Genomic DNA, 25,497 nt, shown 5'->3' on the forward strand with positions numbered 1-25,497 from the left:
CAAAAGTACAAGCCCCTATCACAGACATTTGTGCTGATGACCTGGCCTCCCACTTTACAGAAAAAATAGATAATATCCGTCAAGAAATCTGCTCCCAACCACCAAGTGCTGTGACTCCCATCCCTTCCTACATCTCCCATGGCTCACTCTCCACATTTGATCCCATAACAGAAGAAGTCTCCAGACTCCTCTCTTCTTCTCGTCCGACTACATGCACTACCGACCCCATTCCCTCACATCTCCTCCAGTCTCTCTCTCCAGTCGTCACAACCCACCTAACTACAATCTTTAATCTCTCCCTCTCCTCGGGCATTTTCCCATCCTCCTTCAAACACGCCATCGTTACTCCACTACTAAAGAAACCTGCTCTCGACCCATCCTGCACAAACAACTACAGACCAGTCTCCAATCTCCCCTTCATCTCTAAACTTTTGGAACGCCTAGTTTACTCCCGCCTTACCCGTTACCTCTCCATTCACTCCCTTCTAGACCCTTCACAGTCCGGCTTCCGCCCCCTACATTCGACTGAAACTGCACTCATCAAAGTGACCAATGACCTTCTGACAGCAAAACGTAACGGTGACCACTCTCTGCTCATTCTTCTTGACCTATCTGCAGCTTTCGATACTGTTGACCACCATCTCCTACTCTAGGCTCCAGTCACTAGGCATTAAGGACACTGCACTCTCCTGGTTCTCTTCCTATCTCTCTGACCGCTCCTTCAGTGTTTTGTTCTCTGGCTCCACGTCATCTCCTCTTCCTCTTGCTGTCGGGGTACCTCAGGGCTCAGTCCTTGGCCCCCTTCTTTTCTCTCTCTACACGGCCCCAATTGGACAGACCATCAGCAGATTTGGCTTTCAGTACCATCTTTATGCTGATGACACACAACTATACACGTCTTCCCCCGACCTTACCCCCGCTGTACTACAGAACGCCAGTGACTGTCAGTCCGCAGTCTCCAATATCATGTCCGCTCTCTATCTGAAACTCAACCTCTCCAAAACTGAACTTCTTCTGCTCCCGCCGTATACTAACCTCCCTAAATCTGACATTTCCTTCTCCGTGGGTGGTACCACAATAACGCCCCGGCAGCAGGTGCGCTGTCTGGGTGTTATATTTGACACCAATCTCTCCTTTACATCCCATATACAATCCCTTGCCCGCTCTTGCCGCTTACACCTAAAGAACATCTCTAGAATCCGCCCTTTTCTCACTATGGAAACAGCAAAAACCCTCACTGTTGCATTGATCCACTCTCGCCTGGATTACTGCAACGCTCTATTAATTGGCCTCCCCGTCACTCGACTATCCCCTCTCCAGTCCATACTCAATGCAGCAGCCAGGATCGTCCATCTGGGTAATCGGTACTCGGACGCGTCCGCTCTTCGCCAGTTGTTACATTGGCTGCCCATTCATTATAGGATCCAATTCAAAGTACTTGTTCTCACCCACAAAGCTCTCCACAGTGCGTCACCCCCTTACATCTCTTCTCTCATTTCTGTCTATCGGCCTAGCCGATCGCTGCGCTCTGCAAACGACTTTCGACTAACCTCTGCACTAATCCGTACCTCCCACTCCCGACTCCAAGACTTCTCCCGTGCTGCTCCTATCCTCTGGAATGCTCTACCCCAAGAAATCAGGACTATCCACAATTTGCATAGTTTTAGGCGCTCCCTCAAAACACACCTGTTCAGAGCGGCCTATCACATTCACTAATCAAAGTCATTCTCTGTGTAAGTGTGCGTGCGTAGCCCATTCACTATCTCCATCCATCCTTCACTCCTGCAAGATGGCTGGACCTTCATTGTAAATACACCATTGTAAATACACACCTGTACTCTGTATCTCCCTCACCTCATTGTAGATTGTACGCTCTCACGAGCAGGGTCGTCTTATTTCGTCTTATTTTGCTTTAATTATTGTATTGTTAGCGTTGTTACTTATGACTTGTGTTTTGAAACTGTTAAACTGTAAAGCGCTGCGGAATATGTTGGCGCTATATAAATAAAGATTATTATTATTATTATTCCGACAATCTCCGCGGTACACATTCCCGGCGTAGACAACTGGGCCGCCGACTTTCTCAGCCGCGAGGGTCTCGCGGCAGGAGAGTGGTCCCTACACCCGGTGGTATTTCTTCAGGTCTGCAGTCGTTGGGGAACCCCGGACGTAGATCTGCTAGCTTCTCGCCTCAACAGGAAGGTCCCACAGTTTGTATCCAGAGCTCGAGATCCTCTCGCAGTGGGCGCCGACGCTCTGGCCATTCCTTGGTCACAGTTCGAGCTCCCCTACCTGTTTCCTCCCCTGCCTCTTCTTCCCATGCTGTTGAAGATCAAAGCAGAAGGAATTCCAGTCATTCTCATCGCCCCGAATTGGCCCAGAAGGTCTTGGTTCGCGGACATTGTCAACCTTCTCGCGGACGCCCCCTGGAAGCTTCCAGACAGGGCAGATCTGCTGTCTCAAGGTCCGATTTGCCACCCCAATTCTCGGCCGTTCAATTTAACGGCGTGGCTGTTGAGACCGAGGTTTTGAAAAGGGCAGGATTCTCCGGTCGAGTAATTCATTCCATGATCCGAGCCAGGAAGCCATCATCTTCCAAAATTTACTACCGTACTTGGAAGGCCTATTTCACTTGGTGTGAGGCCAATAACATCGCGCCTATGTGCTTTTCGCTCCCTTCTGGCGTTTCTTCAGGCAGGGCTGGATGCGGGGCTTGCGCTCAGTTCCTTGAAGGGTCAAGTTTCGGCACTCTCCATTTTATTTCAGAAGACTTTGGCCTCCCGCCCTCAGGTCAAAACCTTTCTTCAGGGCGTGGCTCACACGGCCCCTCCGTATCGAGCGCCCGTAGATCCATGGGATCTTAATCTGGTTCTTGAGGTTCTGCAAGGTTCTCCCTTTGAACCTCTCAGAGAAGTCTCCCTTTCCCTTCTCTCCTGGAAGGTAGCCTTTCTGGTGGCCATCACCTCCATCCGGCGCGTGTCGGAATTGTCGGCTCTTTCTTGCCGCTCTCCTTTCCTGGTACTTCACCAGGACAAGGTAGTTCTGCGGCCTCCGCCCTCTTTTCTTCCGAAGGTGGTGTCCTCCTTTCACCTCAATGAGGATATTGTTCTGCCGTCCTTCTGTCCGAGTCCAACTCACCCTCGGGAGCGGTCCCTGAACAAGCTGGATCTGGTCAGGGCAATGAGTCTATCTGTCTAGGACGTCTTCCTTGCGAAAAACAGACTCTCTTTTCGTCATTCCAGATGGGGCGCGGAAAGGTCACCCGGCTTCCAAAGCTACTATTGCTCGCTGGATCAGATCGGCAATTTTGGAGGCCTACCGGGTTAAGCATCGAGTGGCCCCTCCAGGGATCAGAGCGCACTCTACCCGGGCAGTGGGTGCTTCCTGGGCGGTACGCCACAGAGCCTCCGCGCTGCCACTTTGCAAAGCTGCAACCTGGTCTTCGGTTCACACGTTTGTGAAATTCTACAGGGTCCACACCTACGCTTCGGCGGACGCCAGCCTAGGTAGAAGGATTCTGCAGGCAGCAGTGGTGAGTCCACTGGCCTGATGGAAGTTTGTTTACCACCCCAGGGACTGCTTTGGGACGTCCCATGGTCTCTGTGTCCCCCAATAAGGCGAACGAGAAAACAGGATTTTTGGGTTGCTTACCGTAAAATCTGTTTCTCGGAGCCTTCATTGGGGGACACAGCACCCTCCCATGTTCTACAACTCCTGTTCTTACTTTGGTTGATTGGTTACAGTTGAGTTGTTTGTTCTGTTTTCAATCTATTCTGTTTCTTCTCCTACTGCTTTCTCACTAACTGAGGAATTCCCTGCCGGTCGGTGGGGTGTATACTGCGGAGGAGGAGCTAACCTTTTTTTGTGCATAGTGTCAGCCTCCTAGTGGCAGCACAGCATACACCCATGGTCTCTGTGTCCCCCAATGAAGGCTCCGAGAAACAGATTTTACGGTAAGCAACCCAAAAATCCTGTTTTTTTTTTTAAATATTCAAAAAATTCCTGTGAAACACCTGAAGGGTTAATAAACTTCTTGAATGTGGTTTTGAGCACCTTAAGGGGTGCAGTTTTTAGAATGGTGTCACTTGGGTATTTTCTATCATATAGACCCCTCAAAGTGGCTTCAAATGTGATGTGGTCCGTAAAAATAAAATGGTGTTGCAAAAATGAGAAATCACTGGTTAACTTTTAACCCTTATAACTTCCTAACAAAAAAATGTTGGTTGCAAAATTGTGCTGATGTAAAGTAAACATGTGGGAAATGTTACTTATCAAGTTTTTTGTGTGCCGTATCTCTGTGATTTAAGGGCATAAAAATTCAAACTTGGAAAATTGCGAAATTTTCAAAATTTTCGCCAAATTTCCATTTTTTTCACAAATAAAGTTATATGAATGAACTTTTACCACTATCATGAAGTACAATATGTCATGAGAAAACAATGTCAGAATCACCAGGATCCATGGAAGCGTTCCAGAGTTATTACCTCATAAAGGGAGAGTGGCCAGAATTGTAAAAAATGGCCTGGTCATGAACGTGCAAACCACCCTTGGGGGTTAATATTTGATCACTCTCAATTCTAAAAATGGTTAATGCAAATTCTTTAATGAAACGTCACCTTTCTTACCGTGTGAGTATGTCTGTTCACCCATCAACACTCAGGGAAATACTGTTGAAAAGCAAATAAAGTGAATTGTCCATAAATGTGTAGGACGGTCAATCTGTCACTGAATAGATGCTTGTGCAGGTTAGTTTTCATCTGTTTGTTCTACGTAGTTTTCAACCAACCGTGAGTTTATACCTCATTGGGTTTACTAGGACTTTAGTGAACTGAAGATCTGTGACTCTTCCTATAATCTGGATTTATAAGGATGAGTCTTCAGGATAAAGATGCTACCACAATTAAAGTCAGTATAATTACTGTATATACTTGAGTATAAGCCGAGGCACCTAATTTTACCACAAAAAAACTGGGAAAACTTATTGACTCGAGTATAAGCCTGGTATGCATGGCCCCTATCAGAAAAACATTAAAAATAAACTGTCCTACTTGCCTTCCCTGCACTGTTGAGCAGCTTCTTGTTCCAATGCCAGCAGCTGATTTATGCTTATAAGCAGCGCAATGGCAGTGACGTCATGCACTGCTTACAAGCTGTGGACAGCTGCTGGAATATTCTCTGGTCTCCATGCCAGGACTATGGGTGTGCAGTGCAGTGACTATTCATTGCTGTTTAACCCCTTCCTGACCTGAGACGTACTATCCCATCCATGGGACCCGGGCCCCTATGCCCATGGACGGGATAGTACGTCTACCGCGATCAGCGGCGCCCACGTGGTGAGCGCCGCTGATCGCGGCCAGGTGTCAGCTGATTATCACAGCTGACACCCGGCACAATGTGTCAGGGGCGGTCACGGACTGCCCCCGACACGTTAACCCCTTGCACACAGCGATCAAACACGATCGCGGTGTACCGGGAGTTAAAGGGAAGCATCGGCAGGGAGGGGGCTCCCTCCGTGCTTCCCTGAGCCCCCCACGGCAGCGCAATGTGCAGTGCTGCTGCGGGGGGCTCCTTTCCTCCAGGCCCCCGAATCCAAGATGGCGACGGGGGCCTGCAGGAAGCTGGCTTCCTCAGTGCCTGCAAAGCGCAGGCAAGAGGAAGTCTTCTTCAATGCCTGTGACAGATTGCTGATCTGTCACAGTGATCTGTGATGTGACAGATCAGCGATCTGTCACAGGACAGTGATGTCCCACCTGGGACTATGTAATAAAGTAAAAAAAAAATAAAGTGTAAAAATAATTTTAAAAAAATCGCCAAATAAATTAGTAAAAAAAAAAAAAATATTCCCCAATAAATTCATTTTTTGAAAATAAAAAAAAAAACAAAAACAATAAAAGTACACATATTAGGTATCGCCGCGTCCGTAACGACCCGCCCTATAAAACTGTCCCATTAGTTAACCCCTTTAGCGAACCCCTTAAAAAATAAAAATAAAAAACGAAGCAAAAAATGATTTATCATACCGCCAAACAAAAAGTGTAATAACGCGCGATCAAAAAGACGCATATAAATATCCATGGTACCGCTGAAAACGTCATCTTGTCCCGCAAAAAACGAGCCACCACACAGCATCATCAGCGAAAAAATAAAAAAGTTATAGCTCGCAGAATAAAGCGATGCAAAAATAATTATTTTTTATATAAAATAGTTTTCATTGCATAAAACCGACAAAACATAAAAAAACGACCTAAATGAGGTATCGCTGTAACCGTACTGACCCGAAGAATAAAACCGCTTTATCAGTTTTACCGCACGCGGAACAGTGTAAACGCACTCCCCCAAAAGAAATTCATGAAACGCTGTTTTTTGTTCATTCTGCGTCCCAAAAATCGGAATAAAAAGCGATCAAAAAATGTCACGTGCCCGAAAATGGTACCAATAAAAACGTCAACTTGTCCCGCAAAAAATAAGACCTCACATGACTCTGTGGGTCAAAATACGGAAAAATTATAGCTCTCAATATGTGGTGATGCAAAAACTATTTTTACAATAAAAAGCGTCTTTCAGTGTGCGACAGCCGCTAAACATAAAAACCGCCATAAATAGTAAATCAATCCCCCCGTTATCACCCCCTTAGTTAGGGAAAAATAATAAAATTAAAAAAATTTATTTCCATTTTTCCATTAGGGTTAGGGCTAGGGTTAGGGCTTGGGTTAGGGCTAGGGTTAGGGCTGAGATTAGGGTTAGGGGTGTGTTGGGGTTCGGGTTGGAGTTAGAATTGGGGGTTTCCACTGTTTGGGCACATCAGGGGCTCTCCAAATGCAACATGGCGTCTGATCTCAATTCCAGCCAATTCTGAGTTGAAAAAGTCATATGGTGCTCCTTCCCTTCCAAGCTCTGCCATGCGCCCAAACAGTGTTTTACCCCCACATGTAGGGTATCAGCCTACTCAGGACAAATTGCAAAACAATTTTTGGGGTCCAATTTCTCCTGTTACCCTTAGGAAAATAAAAAATTGGGGGCAAAAATATCATTTTTGTGGAAAAAAAATGATTTTTTTATTTTCACGTCCGAGCGTTATAAACTTCTGTGAAGCACTTGGGGGTTCAAAGTGCTCACCACACATCTAGATAAGTTCCGTGGGGGAGTCTAGTGTCCAAAATGGGGTCACTTGTGGGGAGTTTCAATAGTTTAGGTACATCAGGGGCTCTCCAAACGCACATGACACCCGCAGACCATTCCATCAAAGTCTGCATTCCAAAATGGCACTGCTTCCCTTCCGAGCCCCGATGTGTGTCCATAGAGTAGTTTTTTCCCACATATGGGGTGTCAGCGTACTCATGACAAATTGGACAACAACTTTTGGGGTCCAATTTCTCCTGTTACCCTTGGGAAAATGAAAAAATTGGGGACTAATTTATCATGTTTGTGGAAAAAATACGATTTTTTTTTATTTTCATGCCTGGGCATTATAAACTTCTGTGAAGCCCTTGGGGGTTCAAAGTGCTCACCTCACATCTAGATAAGTTCCTTAGGGGGTCTAGTTTACAAAATGGTGTCATTTGTGGGGGGTTGCCACTGTTTTGGTACATCAGGGGTTTTCCAATCGCGACATGGTGTCCGATCTCAATTCCAGCCAAAAACGTCAAATGGCGCTGCTTCCCTTCCGAGCTCTGCCATGCGCCCAAATAGTGGTTTACTCCCACATGTGGGGTATCGGCGTACTCAGGACAAATTGCACAATAACTTTTATGGTCCTGTTACCCTTGGGAAAATAAAAATTGGGGTGAAAAGATCATTTTTGTGGAAAAAATGTGATTTTTTAATTGTACCGCTGTACGTTATAAACTTCTGTAAAGCCCTTGTGGGTTCAAAGTTCTCACCACATATCTAGATAAGTTCCTTGGGGGGTCTAGTTTCCAAAATGGGGTCACTTGTAGGGGGTTTCCACTGTTTAGGTACATCAGGGACTCTCCAAACGTGACATGGCGTCCGATCTGAATTCCAGCCAATTTTGCATTGAAAAAGTCAAACGGCGCTCCTTCCATTCTGAGCTCTGCCATGCGCCGAAACAGTCGTTCCCCCCCACAAATCAGGTATCAGCGTACTCAGGACAAATTGCACAATAACTTTTGCAGTCCAATTTCTCCTGTTACCCTTGGTAAAATAAAAAAAATTGAACCCGAAGTATTTTTTTTGTGAAAAAAAGTTAGATGTTCATTTTTTTTTAAATATTCAAAAAAATTCCTGTGACGCACCTAAAGGGTTAATAAACTTCTTGAATGTGGTTTTGAGCACCTTAAGGGGTGCAGTTTTTAGAATGGTGTCACTTTTGGGTATTTTCTATCCTATAGACCCCTCAAAGTGGCTTCAAATGTGATGTGGTCGTAAAAATAAAATGGTGTTGTAAAAATGAGAAATCGCTGGTCAACTTTTAACCCTTATAACTTCCTAACAAAAAAAAAATTTTGGTTTCAAAATTGTGCTGATGTAAAGTAAACATGTGGGAAATGTTAGTTATCAAGTTTTTTGTGTGCCGTATCTCTGTGATTTAAGGGCATAAAAATTTAAAGTTGGAAAATTGTGAAATTTTCAAAATTTTTGCCAAATTTCCATTTTTTTCACAAATAAGCGCAAGTTATTTGAATGAAATTTTACCACTAACATGAAGTACAATATGTCACGAGAAAACAATGTCAGAATCACCGGGATCCATGGAAGCGTTCTAGAGTTATGACCTCATAAAGGTACAGTGGTCAGAATTGTAAAAATTGGCCCGGTCATGACCGTGCAAACCACCCTTGGGGGTGAAGGGGTTAATAGCAGACACAGTAACCTCAGCCGCTGGCTTGCTGCAGCAGCTTGGGCGATCACATGTACCCACTACTAAAGGGAATGAATATTCACTGCTCTCCACGACTGGGAGTGGAGATAAGTGAATATTCATTTCTCTTCAGCAGCGGGCACAGGTGTTAGCCGCATCAGCTGTCTCCTGCATCCTGTGACCCGCTTCACTGCCGCTCCCTCTCTGTCTTGCGGGACCCTCACTCGAGTATAAGCCGAGTGGGGCTTTTTCAGCATAAAAAAAGTGCAGAAAAACTCTGCTTATACTCAAGTACATACGATATGCCATTAAAAATTGGTTGTACACTGCCATTTTTGTACATGACTGATATCATTCATTCTTTTTGAAAAGTAAAAGTGTTTACTTTAGGAACAAGTTGCTTATTCTGATTTATTAAATGCCTTTTTGTCTTTTTTTTTTCTATTTCCTTGCTATCCTGGAAACCCCCATTATTAGCCAGAAGGAGGGACTTGTAACTCCTGTTCCCTGGTGGTAAGACTGTAGCCGGGAGGAGTTACATGGTGAAATGGAGGCTGCTGGTCGCACATGCACCCTGCTGGATCTTTCAAGTCTTGACACTTGTGAAGATGGCAGCACTAGTATCTTGAATGTATATGTAGCCTACACTCATCTCCTGGCTGCAGTCTTACAACTAGTGGAGAACATGAGTCTCTTGTCCCCCGTTCTGACGATTGGGGGGGGGGTCCAGTGGTGGAACCAACCCCATTCTAACAGCTATTGCCTGTCTAGTGGGTATGTGATCACTTTAGGCTGACAATACTCCTTTGAATGTTAGAATCTAATCAATAAGTTCACTTTGACAGCATCCCGAGTTTGCGTGGATTTCCTCCGGGTTCTCCGGTTTCTTCCCATATTCCAGAGACAGACTGATAGGGAATCTAGAATGTGAGCCCCAATGGGGACAGCAGGGATAATGCTCTGTGGCGTTAATGGTGCTATATAAGTGATTAAATTAAATACAATTAATATTGCGCTAATAAAATGTAATGTTCTGATTTCAATAGGTTGCTGGAGGTCCGTGGACGACTGTATGAACTCTTAACCCATTGTATTCCAGCTGAGATTATAATGAAGGTACGTGGGGTTTCAACATGAACGAGAACGCGTTTATATGCAATACGTACTTACAAGAAAGTGGTTGCCTTGTAGTTGTAGTATTGCCTTTTTTATATATAACCCTTCAATGATCAGGATTTTTTTATATTTGCTCTTTTTCCCAGCTTTGTTTCAAGTTGCATAACTGTGTTTCTGTCGCTATAGTGGTTTGAGCACTCATATTTTGTGAGACGAGGTGTAGTTTTGAACCATACCATTCATTTTACCATACAATGTGAAAAAGAAATCATAATGTCATTGTTACTGCTTTTACAGCTTTGCTTGTGTGGTAAAAATGACTTGAAAACATTATTTTCCAGTTCAGTAGGATTACAGCGATATCAAATATGTTTCTTAAAATTACTGTGAATGGGGGAAAATGAAAGTGAAGTAAATTTATATAAATGATTTTATTTTTATATTTTTACATTTTTGTTTTCTCCTACGCCTTATTGGGGGACACAGAGACAGTGGGTGTTATGCTGCTGGCGGCCACTAGGAGGACACTAAGTAAACCAGAAAAAAGTTAGCTCCTCCCCTGCAGTATACACCTTTCTCGCTGGCTGAGATTTCTCCAGTTCTTACTTAGTGTCTATAGGAGGCACTTGGGTCTGAAACACTGTTGATTTTTCTGTAAATTTTTATTTTTTAATAGAGTGAAGGGGGCGACGGTTCCTTTCTACGGCCCGCTCTCCCCCGAACCAACAACAGGCAAGCACGCGGAGTATACCTCCTTGTACACTTTCCAGCGACGATTGGAGCTGATTATGATGGCGATGATCCTTACGGTCCCGGTAATCCACGGTTACGAGGGCAAGCGCATGGGGTGCAATGGAGAAGTCTGGAACAGCTCTTCCGAATGCCCTGAATCAGCCCAATAGCTCTCCATCCCCCTGCCATACGGAGGATCGATTGAGCATACCCCTTTAAGAACTCCTCCAGCTCTGCTTCATCAGCCAGGAGGATGAGAAGACCTGCATGGATGACCCCGGACAGCGCGGCCTGCCGAGCACTGGAGTGGAGGTATGGGGTCGGGTCCTGGCCCCCGGGAGAAGCGCTGACTTAGCGTCAGTGGCGATGCTCCAGCGCCCCATCTCGGCCCCACCCGCTCTCGGCACTCGGGTAGCCCAAAAATTTAGTCCCTGGCTTTTCAGGCCTACTATGCCACAATTTGAATGGCGCCGCCCCCTCCCCGACGCCTACCGCAGGTAGGACAAAAATGTAGTCCCCGGCTTTTCCAGCCTACTAGGCCGCAATTTGAATAGCGCTGCCCACACTAACGTCGCCGCTCCCTCCTCTTGGCGCCTCTCATTACTTACAAGATGCGCAATTCTAATCTCGGGGGCCATGTCCTTTTCATCAGCTGCCGTTAACCCTTTCAGGAGCGCTGTGCCTGCTCTGGACAGCCGGATACCGGGTGACACCACAGGGCCACCGCTTTCCTCCCGAGGGACACAGCACAGGACCGTGGGTAACCTGCATCTGCCCTCAGATTAAAGCTTAACCCCTTCCCGGCACATTCCCTGCAGCTGCAGACACTCTGCCGTTAACCCTTTCAGGACGAGGCTAAACGGGCTGCTAAGAAGCACACTGCATTTTTTAACCATGTGTACCACTTGCAAGTCTGCCTTACCCAGTGCACAGACTAATCCGTTATGCACAGACTGCACCCTGGCCTGCGCGCCAATGCCCCTCGCCGCCGCTGCTGACGGGCTTCCTGCATTTAGTACCCCTGAGTGGGCTGCATCCCTGTCACGGTCGGTGGAGTCTCTGACCCTGGCTATATTCTCCCTCCGGGAGGACTCTTTAAGTCAGAAAGCGTCCTTGCCTCCCGAGGAGGGCTCTGGCGTCAGCCGGGAACCGTCCACCAGCAGGGGCCATAGTCGTTCAATGGATGGTTAGGTCTCTAGAAAGCGGACCCATGACGCATCCCCTAGTCACGCTCGCGCCTCAGCATCGGCGACTCCTGTCTCTCTCTCCCTCTCCTGAGGTTCACAGCGAGTACGAATCTGAATTCAATCTGACACCTCAGCCCCTCAGAATCCCCCAACTGATCAAGAGTCGCTTGATTCTCATATAGAATCAGTCAACGGGATTCTGAAGTTGGATGAGGAAAATATTCCCGCTCCAGCACACGCTATCTCATTTAAGAAAACCAAGCGTGTGCGCAGGTTATTTACCAGCCATCCGGACTTTAAGGAAATTGTCCAGAAACATAGGGATCGGCCACATAAACAGTTCACAGGGCAAAAGTCTACTCAGGCTAAATACCCTTTTGCTCCAGACCTAATGAAGGCTTGGTTACAGTCCCCTTCAGTTGACCCTTCTGTATCGTGTCATGCTTCTAAAACGCTCCTATCTGTTTCTGAGGGTTCCTCAGTCAGAAACCCCTCCGTTCAGTTTTTTGAAGCTTCAGGAGCAGCGCATTTCCATCTTTCGCGGCAATTTGGGTCACTAAGGCATTGGCCGCTTGGGCAGAAGTCTTGATTACTTTCATCCAGGGCACCAATCTTCCTCCAGAGGCAACCACTATCGCCAGGCAGATAATTCACGCAGCGGACTTTGTAGTAGATGCTTCTTTTGATGCCGCCAATTGCATGGCTCGAACTGCCACTAATGCGATCTCCATTAGAAGAGCCCTATCACTCCGCGGCTGGCGGGCGGATGCCACATCTAAAAGATTGTTGACTTCTCTCCCCTTTCAAACGGGTCGTCTTTTTGGAGAGGGACTGGACCAGCTCATTTCTGATACTACCGGGGGGAAAAAGTAAATTCCTTCCTCAACAAAAGGCTGTTCGGCCGTTTCGCAACCAACAGCTGACACGTTTTGGATTTTTTTTTTTTTTTTTTTTTTTTTTTTTTTGCAACAATTCCGCAATTCCGGTTGGTCCTCCTCTACCTTCTCTTCCGGATCAGGTCGGTCCCCGCGCGGAGACAGAGGCTCCCTGGTCTCATACAGACCTAACCGCTCTTGGAAAGGCTTCTAGATCTATGGGAGCCAGATCTCATAGACCTACCCAATGACTTGTTGCAGTATCCGGCGGACACCGACAAAGTTGGCGGTCGCCTACTTTCCTTCAGTCACACTTGGCTCGCGGTCGTCCACGACAAGTGGGTCAGGGAGCCGGTGTCCTCCGGATACAAGATAGCATTTTTGTCCCCTCCAACTCGGTTTTTTCCTTTCCTCTCCCCCCAAGAAAAAGACAAGAGCCTTCCTTCGGGCTGTTCAGGCTCTGCTAAGGGATGGAGTCATCATTCCGGTCCCTCATCACAAGAGGTTCAGGGGATTGTATTCAAACCTTTTCGTGGTTCCAAAAAAGGACGGGACGATGCGACCCATTCTGGATCTCGAACTGTTAAATCAGTTTCTCAAGGTACGGCGATTCCGAATGGAATCTCTCCAATCAGTTGTCAGTTCCACCAGCAGTTCCTGCGTTTTGCAATTCACGAGGAACACTTCCAGTTTGTTGCCTTGCCCTTAGGACTCGCCACCGCCCCCAGGGCCTTTACCAAGGTCATGGCGGCTATCATGGCCATTCTCCACTCTCGGGGAGTAGTGGTGTTACCGTATCTGGACGACCTGCTCATCAAGGGTCCGTCCCTTCCAGCCTGCGAGGAATCCGTGGATATAACAGTTGATACACTTTCTCGCCTGGGGTGGAAGATAAACTTCGAAAAGTCTTTCCCAAAACCGGCTCAGCAGATTTCCTTTTTAGGAATGATCTTCACACTTCCCGTGGGTTGGTCATTCTCTCTCTAGAAAAGACCCCTAAGCCTTACAACAGGCAGCGCGGACTCTTTCCCAACCGCTTTCTCACTCCATTCGTTTCAGCATGAGAGTTCTCGGAAAGATGGTGCTGTGATGGAAGCAGTTCCATTTGCACAGTCCCATCTCCGTCTGTTAGCTTGGGACAAGAACGCGTTCTCCCTGGACCACCAGATCCTTCTGTCCCTGCGGGTCAGGCAAGCCCCTCTGGTGGTGGACACTGAGGTCCTCACTGAATCAAGGGAGGTTTTTTCTCCCAGCAAAATGGTTGATTGTAACCACCGACGCAAGTCTGCTCGGCTGGGGTGCGGTCTTTCGTCACCACATGGCACAGGGTCGTTGGTCGACCCGAGAGTCACGTCTCCCCATCATCGTTTTGGAGATACGAGCGATCAGATTAGCTCTACAGAGTTTCCACCATCTCCTCGCAGGTCACCCTATCAGGATCCAATCCAACAACGCCACGGCTGTAGCGTATATCAACCGCCAGGGAGGTACCCGGAGCAGGATGGCCATGCACGAAGTGAGTCACATCCTCAGTTGGGCCAAGACCAACCATTCGCCCATCTCAGCAATCCACATCCCGGGCGTAGAAAATTGGGTTACAGATTTTCTCGGTCGCCAAGGCATTGCCTCAGGAGTGTGGTCTCTTCATCCGGAAGTCTTTCAGTAGATTTGTCATCGTTGGGGGACTCCGGATGTGGATCTCATGACCTCAAGACTAAACAACAAGGTGCCTCGGTTCATTGCCCAATCGTGCAATCCATTCGCCATCGGAGCAGATGCCCTAGTTCTGCCATTCCGGCTCCCGTACATCTTTCCACATCTTCCCTTGCTTCCGAGGGTCATCAAGAGGATCAGAGCGGAGGGCGTACCAGTGATCCTAGTCGCGCCAGAATGGCCGCGCCAAGCATGGTATGCAGAACTAATACAACTAGTCGACGACGTCCCCTGGCGACTTCCAGATCGCATGGATCTACTCTCACAGGGCCCGATTTACCACCAGAACTAGGGGGCCCTGTCTTTGACGGCGTGGCCGTTGAATCCTGGATTTTAGCTCAGGCTGGGTTCTCTCACGACGTGATTTCCACCATGATTAGTGCTAGGAAGCCTGTGTCCATGCGCATCTATCACCGCACCTGGAAATCCTTCTTTTCGTGGTGCAAGGATCATGGTCGATCACCTCTGGTGTTTTCCATTCCGGCCATATTGGAATTCCTTCAATCCGGATTAAAATTAGGCCTTGAACTTAGCTCGCTCAAGGGCCAAATTTCGGCCTCGTCAGTGCTTTTCCAACGCAAAATTGCCACCAAACTTCAGGTCAAGACGTTCATTCAGGGAGTTTCCCATGTGGCGCCTCCTTATAGAAGGCCATTGGAATCATGGGCCCTTAACCTGGTTCTTGGGGCCTTACAGGAGGCTCCTTTCGAACTGCTGCAGGACGTGTCACTGACTGTCCTCTCTTGGAAGGTGGTCTTTCTAGTGGCAATTACGTCAATCAGACGAGTTTCGGAATTGGCAGCCCTGTCCTGCCGTTCTCCGTTCCTGAATTTTCATCAGGACAAGGTAGTTTTCAGGACGTCCCTGTCCTTCCTGCCCAAGGTCGTCTCCTCTTTCCATCTCAACGAGGAAATTGTTTTGCTTTCCTTTTGTCCTGCGCCAGTCTATCGCATTGAGAAGGCCCTCCACACCCTGGATGTGGTTAGGGCGCTGAGACGGTACATCTCGCGGACGGCTCCCTTCCACAAGTCAGATGCCCTGTTCATGCTTCCAGAGGGACATAGGAAGTGTCTAGCTGCGTCAAAAGCAACGCTAGCCAGGTGGATTCGCTTGGCGATTCAGGAATCCTACCATGTCGGGAATGCACCTGTCCTAACGGGGGTTAAGGCGCACTCTACCCGGTCAGTGGGCGGCTCTTGGGCTATTCGGCACCAGGCCTCGGCAGAACAGGTCTACAAGGCTGCGACTTGGTCCAGTCTGCATACTTTTACAAAACATTACCAAATTCATTCTCAGGCTTGTCCGCAAGGCTGCGACTTGGTCCAGCCTGCATACTTTTACAAACATTGCCTAATTCATTCTCAAGCCTCTGTGGATGCAACTCTCGGCAGACGCAGCCTGCAATTGGCATTACCTCACTGTTGACTCAGTGGTACATGGGGTATTAGCAGATGTATGCTCCCCACCCAAGGACTGCTTTATGACGTCCCACTGCCTCTGTGTCCCCCCAATGAGGCGTAGGAGAAATAGGGATTTTTGTGTACTCACCGTAAAATCCTTTTCTCCAAGCCAATCATTGGGGGACACAGCACCCACCCTGTTTAGCCTATTGGCTCACTGTAGCATTCTTAGGTTTTGACATAGTTATGTTTATTGTTGACTGTCTATGCTCCTACTGCTTTTTTCACTGAACTGGAGAAATCTCAGCCAGCGAGAGGGTGTATACTGCAGGGGAGGAGCTAACATTTTTTAGTCCCCTTAGGACTTAAGGGATGTAAGTAGTTACACTACTGCAATCTGAGCGCCCTCAGGTCGCTGCAGTTACAGGCTGATGCCAGCTATATTACACATTAGTATCTGCCATGTATAATGCAGCCTGTTTCATATCTTGCTTTATCACCTATGATGAAATTGTATATCATAGGCCGTTAACCAGTTATGGTTTTGGGGGGATGGGGTTGTTCACTAGTGATTGTTTAATTGTTGTGGAATTTTTATTTATTTTTTGATAGGGTGGGGCAGTTGTTCATTACTTCAATGGTAATAGAAAGGATAATCTGCTGCTCTTTCATACGGGGGGCTACACTTCTCTCATACCCCAAGATCAGACAATAGAGCTGGTGGAGGCGTTGGTCTGCTCCTATCACCAAAATGTACCTTTCAGGTTATCCCTCAAGTACCCTCACTTGTCTTCCCTTCTTTTGAGCTCCATGCCGTCAGACTCTACACCCCCTTCTCCATGCGAGTGGCGGTGGTGTATCGTCCTCCCGGCCCCTCCCATCAGTTCCTGGATCATTTTGCCACTTGGCTTCCACATTTTCTCTCCTGTGACATCCCTACCCTCATCATGGGAGATTTCAACATCCCCATTGCTCTTCCCCTCTCCCCATCTGCTACTCACCTTTTATCTCTAAGCTCCTCATTTGGCCTTTCGCAGCTTACTAATTCTCCAACGCGTGAAGACGGAAACTCCCTCGACTTGGTCTTCTCTCGGCTTTGTGCAGTGGATGATTTTGCAAACTCCCCTCTCCCGCTCTCTGACCACAATCTTCTTTCATTCTCTATAAAGAACTGCCAGGCTGCTCAGGTCACCCCCACTGTCCAGACTTATAGAAACATACAGGCCATTAACACCCAGAAACTTCTGAAGAACTTGCAGTCTTCATTGGCCCCTATCTCCTCCCTCTCATGTCCTGATTCTGCATTGAAGCATTACAATGAAACACTTCAAACTGCCCTGGATGAATTTGCACCCCCTATAAATAGAACACCACAACGCAGACGGCGACAACCCTGGCACACAGTGCAAACACGTTTCCTGCAGCGGTGCTCCAGGTGCGCCGAACGTCTGTGGAGAAAATCCAATCTACACGAAGATTTCATCCATTTTAAGTTTATGCTTAGAACATACAACACTGCCCTTCACCTCTCCAAACAAACCTATTTCAACACCCTCATCATCTCACTGTCCAATAACCCGAAACGTCTCTTTGACACTTTTCATTCTCTACTCAATCCAAGAGTACAGGCCCCAACCACGGAGCTCCGAGCTGACGATCTGGCCAATTACTTCAAAGAAAAAATTGACCAGATCCGACAGGAAATTATCTCCAAATCCCCTCATACCATGCACTGTCCTCCCTCCCCCACTGCATCTAACTCACTCTCTGATTTTGAACCAGTCACAGAAGAAGTAAGCAGGCTCCTTGCATCTTCTCGCCCAACTACTTGCACCAGTGACCCATTTCCGTCACATCTCCTCCAGTCCCTTTCCCCTGCTGTCACCCCTCACCTAACTAAAATATTTAACCTCTCTCTTCTGGTATTTTTCCCTCCTCATTTAAGCATGCCATCATACATCCACTACTTAAAAAAACATCCCTCGACCAAAACTGTGCCGCTAACTATAGACCTGTCTCTAATCTTCCCTTCATCTCTAAACTCCTGGAACGCCTGGTCCACTCCCGTCTTATCCGCTATCTCTCAGAAAACTCTGTTATCGACCCTCTCCAATCCGGTTTCCGCTCTTTACACTCCACTGAAACTGCCCTCACTAAAGTCTCTAATGATCTGCTAACAGCTAAATCAAATGGTCATTACTCCATGCTAATTCTCTTGGATCTCTCTGCAGCATTCGACACTGTGGATCATCAGCTCCTCCTCACTATGCTCCATTCCATTGGCCTCAAGGACACCGTTCTCTCCTGGTTCTCCTCCTATCTCTCCGACCGCTCCTTTACTGTTTCTTTTGCCGGTTCCTCCTCCTCTCACCTTCCCCTTACTGTTGGGGTTCCTCAAGGATCGGTTCTAGGCCCCCTCCTCTTCTCCTTGTACACTGCCCCTATTGGTCAAACAATCAGTAGATTTGGTTTCCATTACCATCTCTATGCTGATGACACCCAATTATACGCTTCTTCTCCTGACATCACGCCAGCCTTTCTAGAAAACACTGGCGATTGTCTAAACGCTGTGTCTAATATCATGTCCTCACTATATCTGAAACTGAACCTGTCAAAGACTGAACTCCTTGTGTTTCCTCCCGCTACTAATGTACCTACACCCGACATTGCCATTTCCGTCTGTGGTTCCACTATTACTCCCCAGCAACATGCCCGCTGTCTTGGGGTCATACTTGATTCCGAGCTTTCCTTTGCCCCCCACATTCGATCACTGGCTCGCTCTTGTCATCTGCACCTCAAAAACATTTCTAGAATTCGACCTTTTCTTACTTTTGACTCTGCAAAAACTCTTACTGTTTCTCTTATTCATTCTCGTCTCGACTATTGTAACTCTCTTCTAATCGGTCTCCCTCTTACAAAACTCTCCCCTCTCCAATCTGTCTTGAATGCTGCAGCCAGGATCATATTCCTCACCAATCGTTACACCGATGCCTCTACCTTGTGCCAGTCATTACACTGGCTACCCATCCACTCCAGAATTCAGTATAAACTTATTACCCTCACCCACAAAGCCCTCCATGGCTCAGCACCACCCTACATCTCCTCCCTTGTTTCAGTATACCACCCTACCCGCGCCCTCCGTTCTGCTGATGACCTGAGGTTAGTATCCTCAATAGTCAGAACCTCCCACTCCCGTCTCCAAGACTTTACACGTGCCGCGCCAATTCTTTGGAATGCACTTCCCAGGTCAATACGATTAGTCCCCAATCCCCACAATTTTAAGCGTGTCCTGAAAACGCATTTATTCAGACTGGCCTATCGCCTCAACACATTAACCTAACTATCCCTGTGTGGCAGAGCCAAAAGTTTTACCATAACCAGGTTCCCAGCATCATGTTCCCACATGCTTTATGCATCCATTAGCCCTCTGTGTCTGTACTGTTACACACTTAACATTATGGCTGGTCCATACAATCAGGGCAACTGTTACCACCCACCTTTCGTGTCTACCTCTTTCCTCATAGACTGTAAGCTTGCGAGCAGGGCCCTCACTCCTCTTGGTATTTGTTATAATCTACTGTATGTGATTATTGTTATGCTGTAATGTCTATTGTCTGTACAAATCCCCTCTGAAATGTAAAGTGCTGCGGAATATGTCGGCGCTATAAAAATAAAATTTGTTATTATTATTATTATTAATCCAATTCTAACATACCAATGAAAACTGTAAATACAGGGGGGCTATTTAATGCTTGCAAATTGATTTAAAATTAATATTAAAGGGATTGTCTCGCTGCAGCCCCTTCTTAAAGTCTATCTAACTTGATCAGTGAACAACTCTGAATTTCTCCTAATTCTTGACACCTCCGCTCCAAACTCTCTCCGGCCTCCAAATGCCCGAATATGCAGAGGTGGATTGAAATTTAGTCTTGTGTGTATTAGAGTAAGAATGTATTAGTAATGACTGCCAGCATTGAGCCTTTATTTCTCCCCCAAGTAGTTTTGCACCACATTCATTAGCAAGATACACACCCTGTGCATGAATGTAACCTAGGCCAAGATGCCGGGTTAGAATGATTACAATGAGTCACAGACTGCAACTGTGTGTTACATAAATATAATGTTTAGCCTGATCCGATACCTTCTGATGTACAGTGACACCTCCTCATACAGCACATCTTTCTGAAGACTTTTCTTTATCTAGACTGAATTCTGCATTCTTCGCTTACATCTTACACTTGCGTATATATCATGTATGCGTATTGGTATATATGTTGAAAAAGATCAAGTTGACAAATGTGCCCTACTATTATGTAAGGCAGATTAATAATCAATTATTTTACCCTATGTAAGGGCAGCATAGTATGGGAAGAAGTTCTCTCCTATTATCCTGAAGGATAATTGTTGGGGTAGAGGTGGGGGTTGGGGCAGGTTTTCCAATCCTGTCCAATATTATGCAGTGCAGACTCATATACTATACAATCTGAAGATGCGTGAAATCTCATGCAATCATGTTGATAAACTTGTATCTTTAGATGCTAAAAAGTCAGCCATATTTACCAACACAGGTCTCACAATTAATGCACTACAGGATATTGCAGGCCCACCTTGATAGGGCAAGGCAACACAGGTGCAAGATACTTGTAAAACAAGCACTCCCACACCTACCCGTGGAGAGGGTGGATGCCTAGCATTAGAAATGTTGACTTACAAGGTTTGTATAGAGCGTAAGTCAGATACGTGTAGTGCACAGTGTCTAGCTTAAAGCCTACATGTGTTTCTCACAAAACTAGAATATCAAATATATCAAATATTTCAGTTCTTCAATACAAAATGTGAAACTCCTATATTGTATACAGTCATTACAGGCAGTGATGTATTTCATGTGTTTTTCTTTATTGGCTTACAGCCAATGATAACTCAAGTCATTATCTCAGTAAATTAGAATACTTTATAACACCAGCTTGAAAAATGATTTTAAAATCCGAAATGTTGGCCTACTGAAATGTATGTTCAGTAAATGCACTCAATACTTGGTCAGGGCTCCTTTGGCATCAATTACTGCATCAATGTGGCGTGTCATGGAGGCGATCAGCCTGTGGCACTGCTGAGGTGTTATGGAAGCCCAGGTTGCTTTGATAGCAGCCTTCAGCTTGTCTGCATTGTTGGGTCTGGTATCTCATCTTCCTCTTGACAATACCCCATAGATTCTCTACGAGGTTAACGACAGATAAGTTTGCTGGCCAATCAAGCACAGTGACACTGTTGTTTTTAAACCAAGTATTGGTACTTTTGGCAGTGTGGACAGGTGCCAAGTCCTGTGGGATAATGAAATTTCCATCTCCAAAAAGCTTGTCGGCAGAGGGAAGCATGAAGTGCTCTAAAATTTCCTGGTTGACGGCTGCGCTGACTTTGGTCTTGATAAAACACAGTGGACCTACACCAGCAGATGACATGACTCCCGAAACCTTCACTGATTTTGGAAACTTCACACTAGACCTCAAGCAGCTTGGATTGTGGCCTCTCCACTCTTCCTCCAGACTCTGGGACCTTGATTACCAAATGAAATGCAAAATTTACTTTCATCTGAAAACACCACCTTGGACCACTGACAACAGTCCAGTTCTTCTCCTTGGCCCAGGTAAGACGCTTCTGGCGTTGTCTATTGGTCATGAGTGGCTTGACACAAGGAATGCGACACTTGTAGCCCATGTCGTGGATACGTCTGTGTGTGGTGGCTCTTGAAGCAATGACTCCAGCAGCAGTCCACTCCTTATGAATCTCCCCCAAATTTTTGAATGGTCTTTTCTTAACAATCCTTTCAAGGCTGCGGTTATCCTGGTTGCTTGTGCACCTTTTTCTACCTCACTTTTTCCTTCCACTCAACCTTCCATTAATATGCTTGGATACAGCACTCTGTGAACAGCCAGCTTCTTTAGCAATGACCTTTTTGTGGCTTAGCCTCCTTGTGGAGTGTGTCATTGACTGCCTTCTGGACCTCTGACAAGTCAGCAGTCTTCCCCATGATTGTGGAGCCTACTGAAACAGACTAAGGGACCTTTCTAAACGCTTAGGAAGCCTTTGCAGGTGTCTTTTGGTAATTCTAATTTACTGAGCTATTTTGGGTCTTCATTGGCTGTACGCCATAATCGTCAATATTAACAGAAATAAACACATGAAATAGATGACTCTGTAATGACTGCGTGTAATGAGTTTTACTTTTTGTATTGAAGAATTGAAATTAACTTTTTGATGAAACTCTAATTTTGTGAGAAGCACCTGTAAAAGTGACGCCCACTCTATGGATTATACCATACTCTCAGTACTATGGGAGAAAAAAGGGGAGTATGTGTATGTATATATTGCAGGTATTGGTTGAAATTTTGTCAAAATATGCATTATCCTGTTGTGTCTTGCCCCTCTTTCCATCTAAGTCCCTTCTAATTGAAGCCACACCACTAACACATTGCGAGACAAACCGTTCCCCAAGCACATAATAAATGGGTCTTAAATTTGATTTAATAATTTGGCAAAGTCATACAGTCACAATTCTTATTATGTATTACTAATATAGCGCTTATCTTATTCCGCAGCGCTTTACATACATTTTCATCACTGTACCCAATGGGGCTCACAATCTGAATTCCCTATCATTATATCTTTGAAAAGTGGGAATTGCGCTATTTTGTGATACCCATAGCGTCTCCATTTTTTCGTGATCTCGGGTTGGGTGAGGGCTTATTTTTTTTGTGCGCTGTGCTGATGTTTTTAATGACACCATTTTGGCGCAGGTACGATCTTTTGATCGCACGTTATTGCATTTTAATGCAATGTTGTAGCGAGCAAAACAACGTATTTCCGGGGTTTTGACTTGCGCCATTTATCAGTCAGGTTAATCCTTTTTTTTTTTTTTTTTTTTGGGCGATTCTGAACGCGGCAATACCAAATGTGTATTTTGATTTTTTTATTTTGAATAGGACAAAAGGGAGGCGATTTGAATATATATATATAATATTTTTTTTTTTTTTTTTTTTTTAAATTTTAACTCTTGGCATGCTTCAATAGTCTCCATGGGAGACTAGAAGCTGCCATAACCCAATCGGCCCTGCTGCATACAGGCGATGATCAGTTTGCCTGTATGTAGCAGAATTGCTGACTTGCTATGAGCTCCAACCACCAGGCGGCGCTCATAGCAATCCGGCACTGACAACCATAGAGACTAGGAGACCTCTGGTTGTCATGTCAACCCACCATTCCACTCGCAGCTGTTTCGGGCATGTGTCAGCTGTTCAGAACAGCTATGTGCCTGAAAAGATGTGGTCTCACCGCCGGAGCTCACATCAAAGGGAGGGAGTCAGACATTGGCGTAAATTTATGCCTTATGTTGGAAAGGGGTTAATATTCAGAAAACATTCTTACTATTTTTATGTACAAAAAATGGAAAAAGTGTCTCGACTAATCCATGAAATCAGTAGTTTAACGCTTGTGTTAATTTCGTGTTCTTTCATTTCAGTCTTTATTATCGGAGCTCCTTAATAACTGTGACGGACAGCTAAAAGGCGAAGTAGCGCAGATGGCGGCCTACTACGAGCATCGGCTGCAGCTCGGAAGCAAAGCAATCTATCACTTGGAAGCGTTTGTGGCAAAATTTATGTCCATCTACAAGCGATTCATGGAGGACGGACTTGAAGCCATGATGTTCTAGTTTTATTTCTGCTGTTGAACAGATATTGGTCATGTACTCCGACCATGATGGCACTTCTATCTGTATACATTCCTATAAACCATGTGTAAGACGTTAAGGATTATGTAAGATAAAGCATTTGTGAGCGCTGAAGAACATCTTGGAGGATTTTTTTTTCGATATCTGTGTGTTTGCTAATATTACACTTCTACAGTCCCTGATGGCAGGTGGCGGCCACTAGATTTGCTCTGCAGGAACGCTTGACATCCACTGAGTGAAAATGATCTGCTGTCACTGGTTGAAATAATCCTTTGTGCAGTGATTTTCATGCTGTAAATGACACAAACCGTGACTGAAAAGGGACCATATCAATGTATTTTCTTGTCAAACCTTCCATGAAATGTCAAACATTGATTTATGGAAAATTCCTTTATTGCTAAAAATATCTACCAAGAACAAGAAGATGTCATGCTGTATTTCTTCATGCATAGTTACATAAGTTGAAAATAGACATGGGTACATTAAGTGCAACCTTTCTCCATAATTGTTACATTTTGTCACTAATTTTACTTACCCACAATGTTATGTGTATTTAGGAAATAATCTAGCCTTTTCTTAAAGCTGTTAGTGTCTGCCTTTATCTTGTGGTAGGGCATTCCACAGTCTGACCTCTAACTGTAAAGAACCCTTTCCTTTTTCGCTGTCGGGATCGCCTTTCCTCCCCCCTAATCCGTGCCCCCTGGTCCTCAGTATGGCCTTTGGAAGGCATAAGTCATGTGTGAGTTCTTTGTATTGACCACACACACATTTATACATGTAAATGAGATCTCTGAGGTGTCTTTTTTTTTTTTTTTTCTAAGCTAAACAAACCCAATTTTTCCAACCTTTCATCATATGAGGCCTTCCATCCCTTTGTGATAATCTAGTTGTCTGACTGTGAACGGACTATAACTTTTGAATTTCCTTTTTAAAATGTGGAGCCCAAAATGCTATCCCATATTGTAGATGTGGCCTCACAAGTGATTTATAGAGGGCTAACAATACATTGTATCACAGGATTTTATCTTTTTATATACCCTAAAATCTTGTTTGCTTTTGCGGCTTCTGCTTGACATTGAGTGCTGCTGCTCAGCTTAATTGTAACCAGAATACCCAAGTCCTTCTCCTGTTCTGTAGTCCCGAGTATACTCCCATTTAATGTATATTTAGTAGGATTACTCTGTCCTAGCTGCATTAAACCTCATTTGCCAAGTGTTTGCCCATTCAATCATTTTATGCAAATCATTTTGCAACAATGCAATGTCACGGTCAGATTTTAATATCCTACATAGTTTGGCGCTATGATACTGATTAAAATGAGTCACTGTGCTGGCAGACTCCCTTTAAAGGGAATCTGTCACCTAATTTTTAGCCTATGAGATGCGGACACCGCCATCAGGGGCTTATCTACAGCATTCTGTAATGCTGTAGATAAGCCCCCGATGTAACATGAAAGATAAGAAAAACGAGTTAGATTATACTCACTGGGGGTTCGGTCCGATGGGTATCGTGGTCCGGTGCCTCCCATCTTCTAGCGATGATGTCCTCCTTCTTACTTCTGCCGTGGCTCCTGCGCAGACGTACTTTAGCTGCCCTGTTGAGGGCAGAGTAAAGTACTGCAGTGTGCAGGCGCCAAACCTCTCTGACCTTTCCTGGCGCCTGCGCACTGCAGTACTTTACTCTTCCCTCACCAGGGCAGATATAGTACGCCTGCACAGGAGCCGCGGCAGAAGTAAGGAAGAGGACGTCATCGTTAGAAGATGGGAGGCGCAGGACCGGACCCCCGGGTGAGTATAATTAACTCGTTTTTCTTATCTTTCAGGTTACATCGGGGGGCTTATCTACAGCATTACAGAATGCTGTAGATAAGCCCCTGATGGCGGTGGCCGCATCTCATTGGCCAAAAATGAGGTGACAGATTCCCTTTAAG

At 45.8% G+C, this 25,497-nt stretch overlaps 1 protein-coding gene across 2 annotated transcripts in view; it reads left to right on the forward strand.

Moving 5' to 3' along the window:
- Positions 1-24,782, forward strand: part of RFC3 (replication factor C subunit 3) — a 61,343-nt gene extending 36,561 nt beyond the window's left edge. For both annotated transcript variants that reach the window (XM_073583201.1, XM_073583202.1), the window contains exons 8-9: positions 9,868-9,937; positions 23,358-24,782. In XM_073583201.1, coding sequence (XP_073439302.1) covers positions 9,868-9,937; positions 23,358-23,549 — 262 coding nt within the window. In that variant the 3' untranslated portion in view covers positions 23,550-24,782. The remainder of the gene's footprint in view (positions 1-9,867; positions 9,938-23,357) is intronic.
- The last annotated feature ends 715 nt before the right edge of the window (positions 24,783-25,497 follow it).

The sequence above is a fragment of the Dendrobates tinctorius genome, unplaced genomic scaffold (genome assembly GCF_039654945.1).
Source record: "Dendrobates tinctorius isolate UK_male_01 unplaced genomic scaffold, ASM3965494v1 ptg000075l, whole genome shotgun sequence".
NCBI classification, from domain to species: Eukaryota; Metazoa; Chordata; class Amphibia; order Anura; family Dendrobatidae; genus Dendrobates; species Dendrobates tinctorius.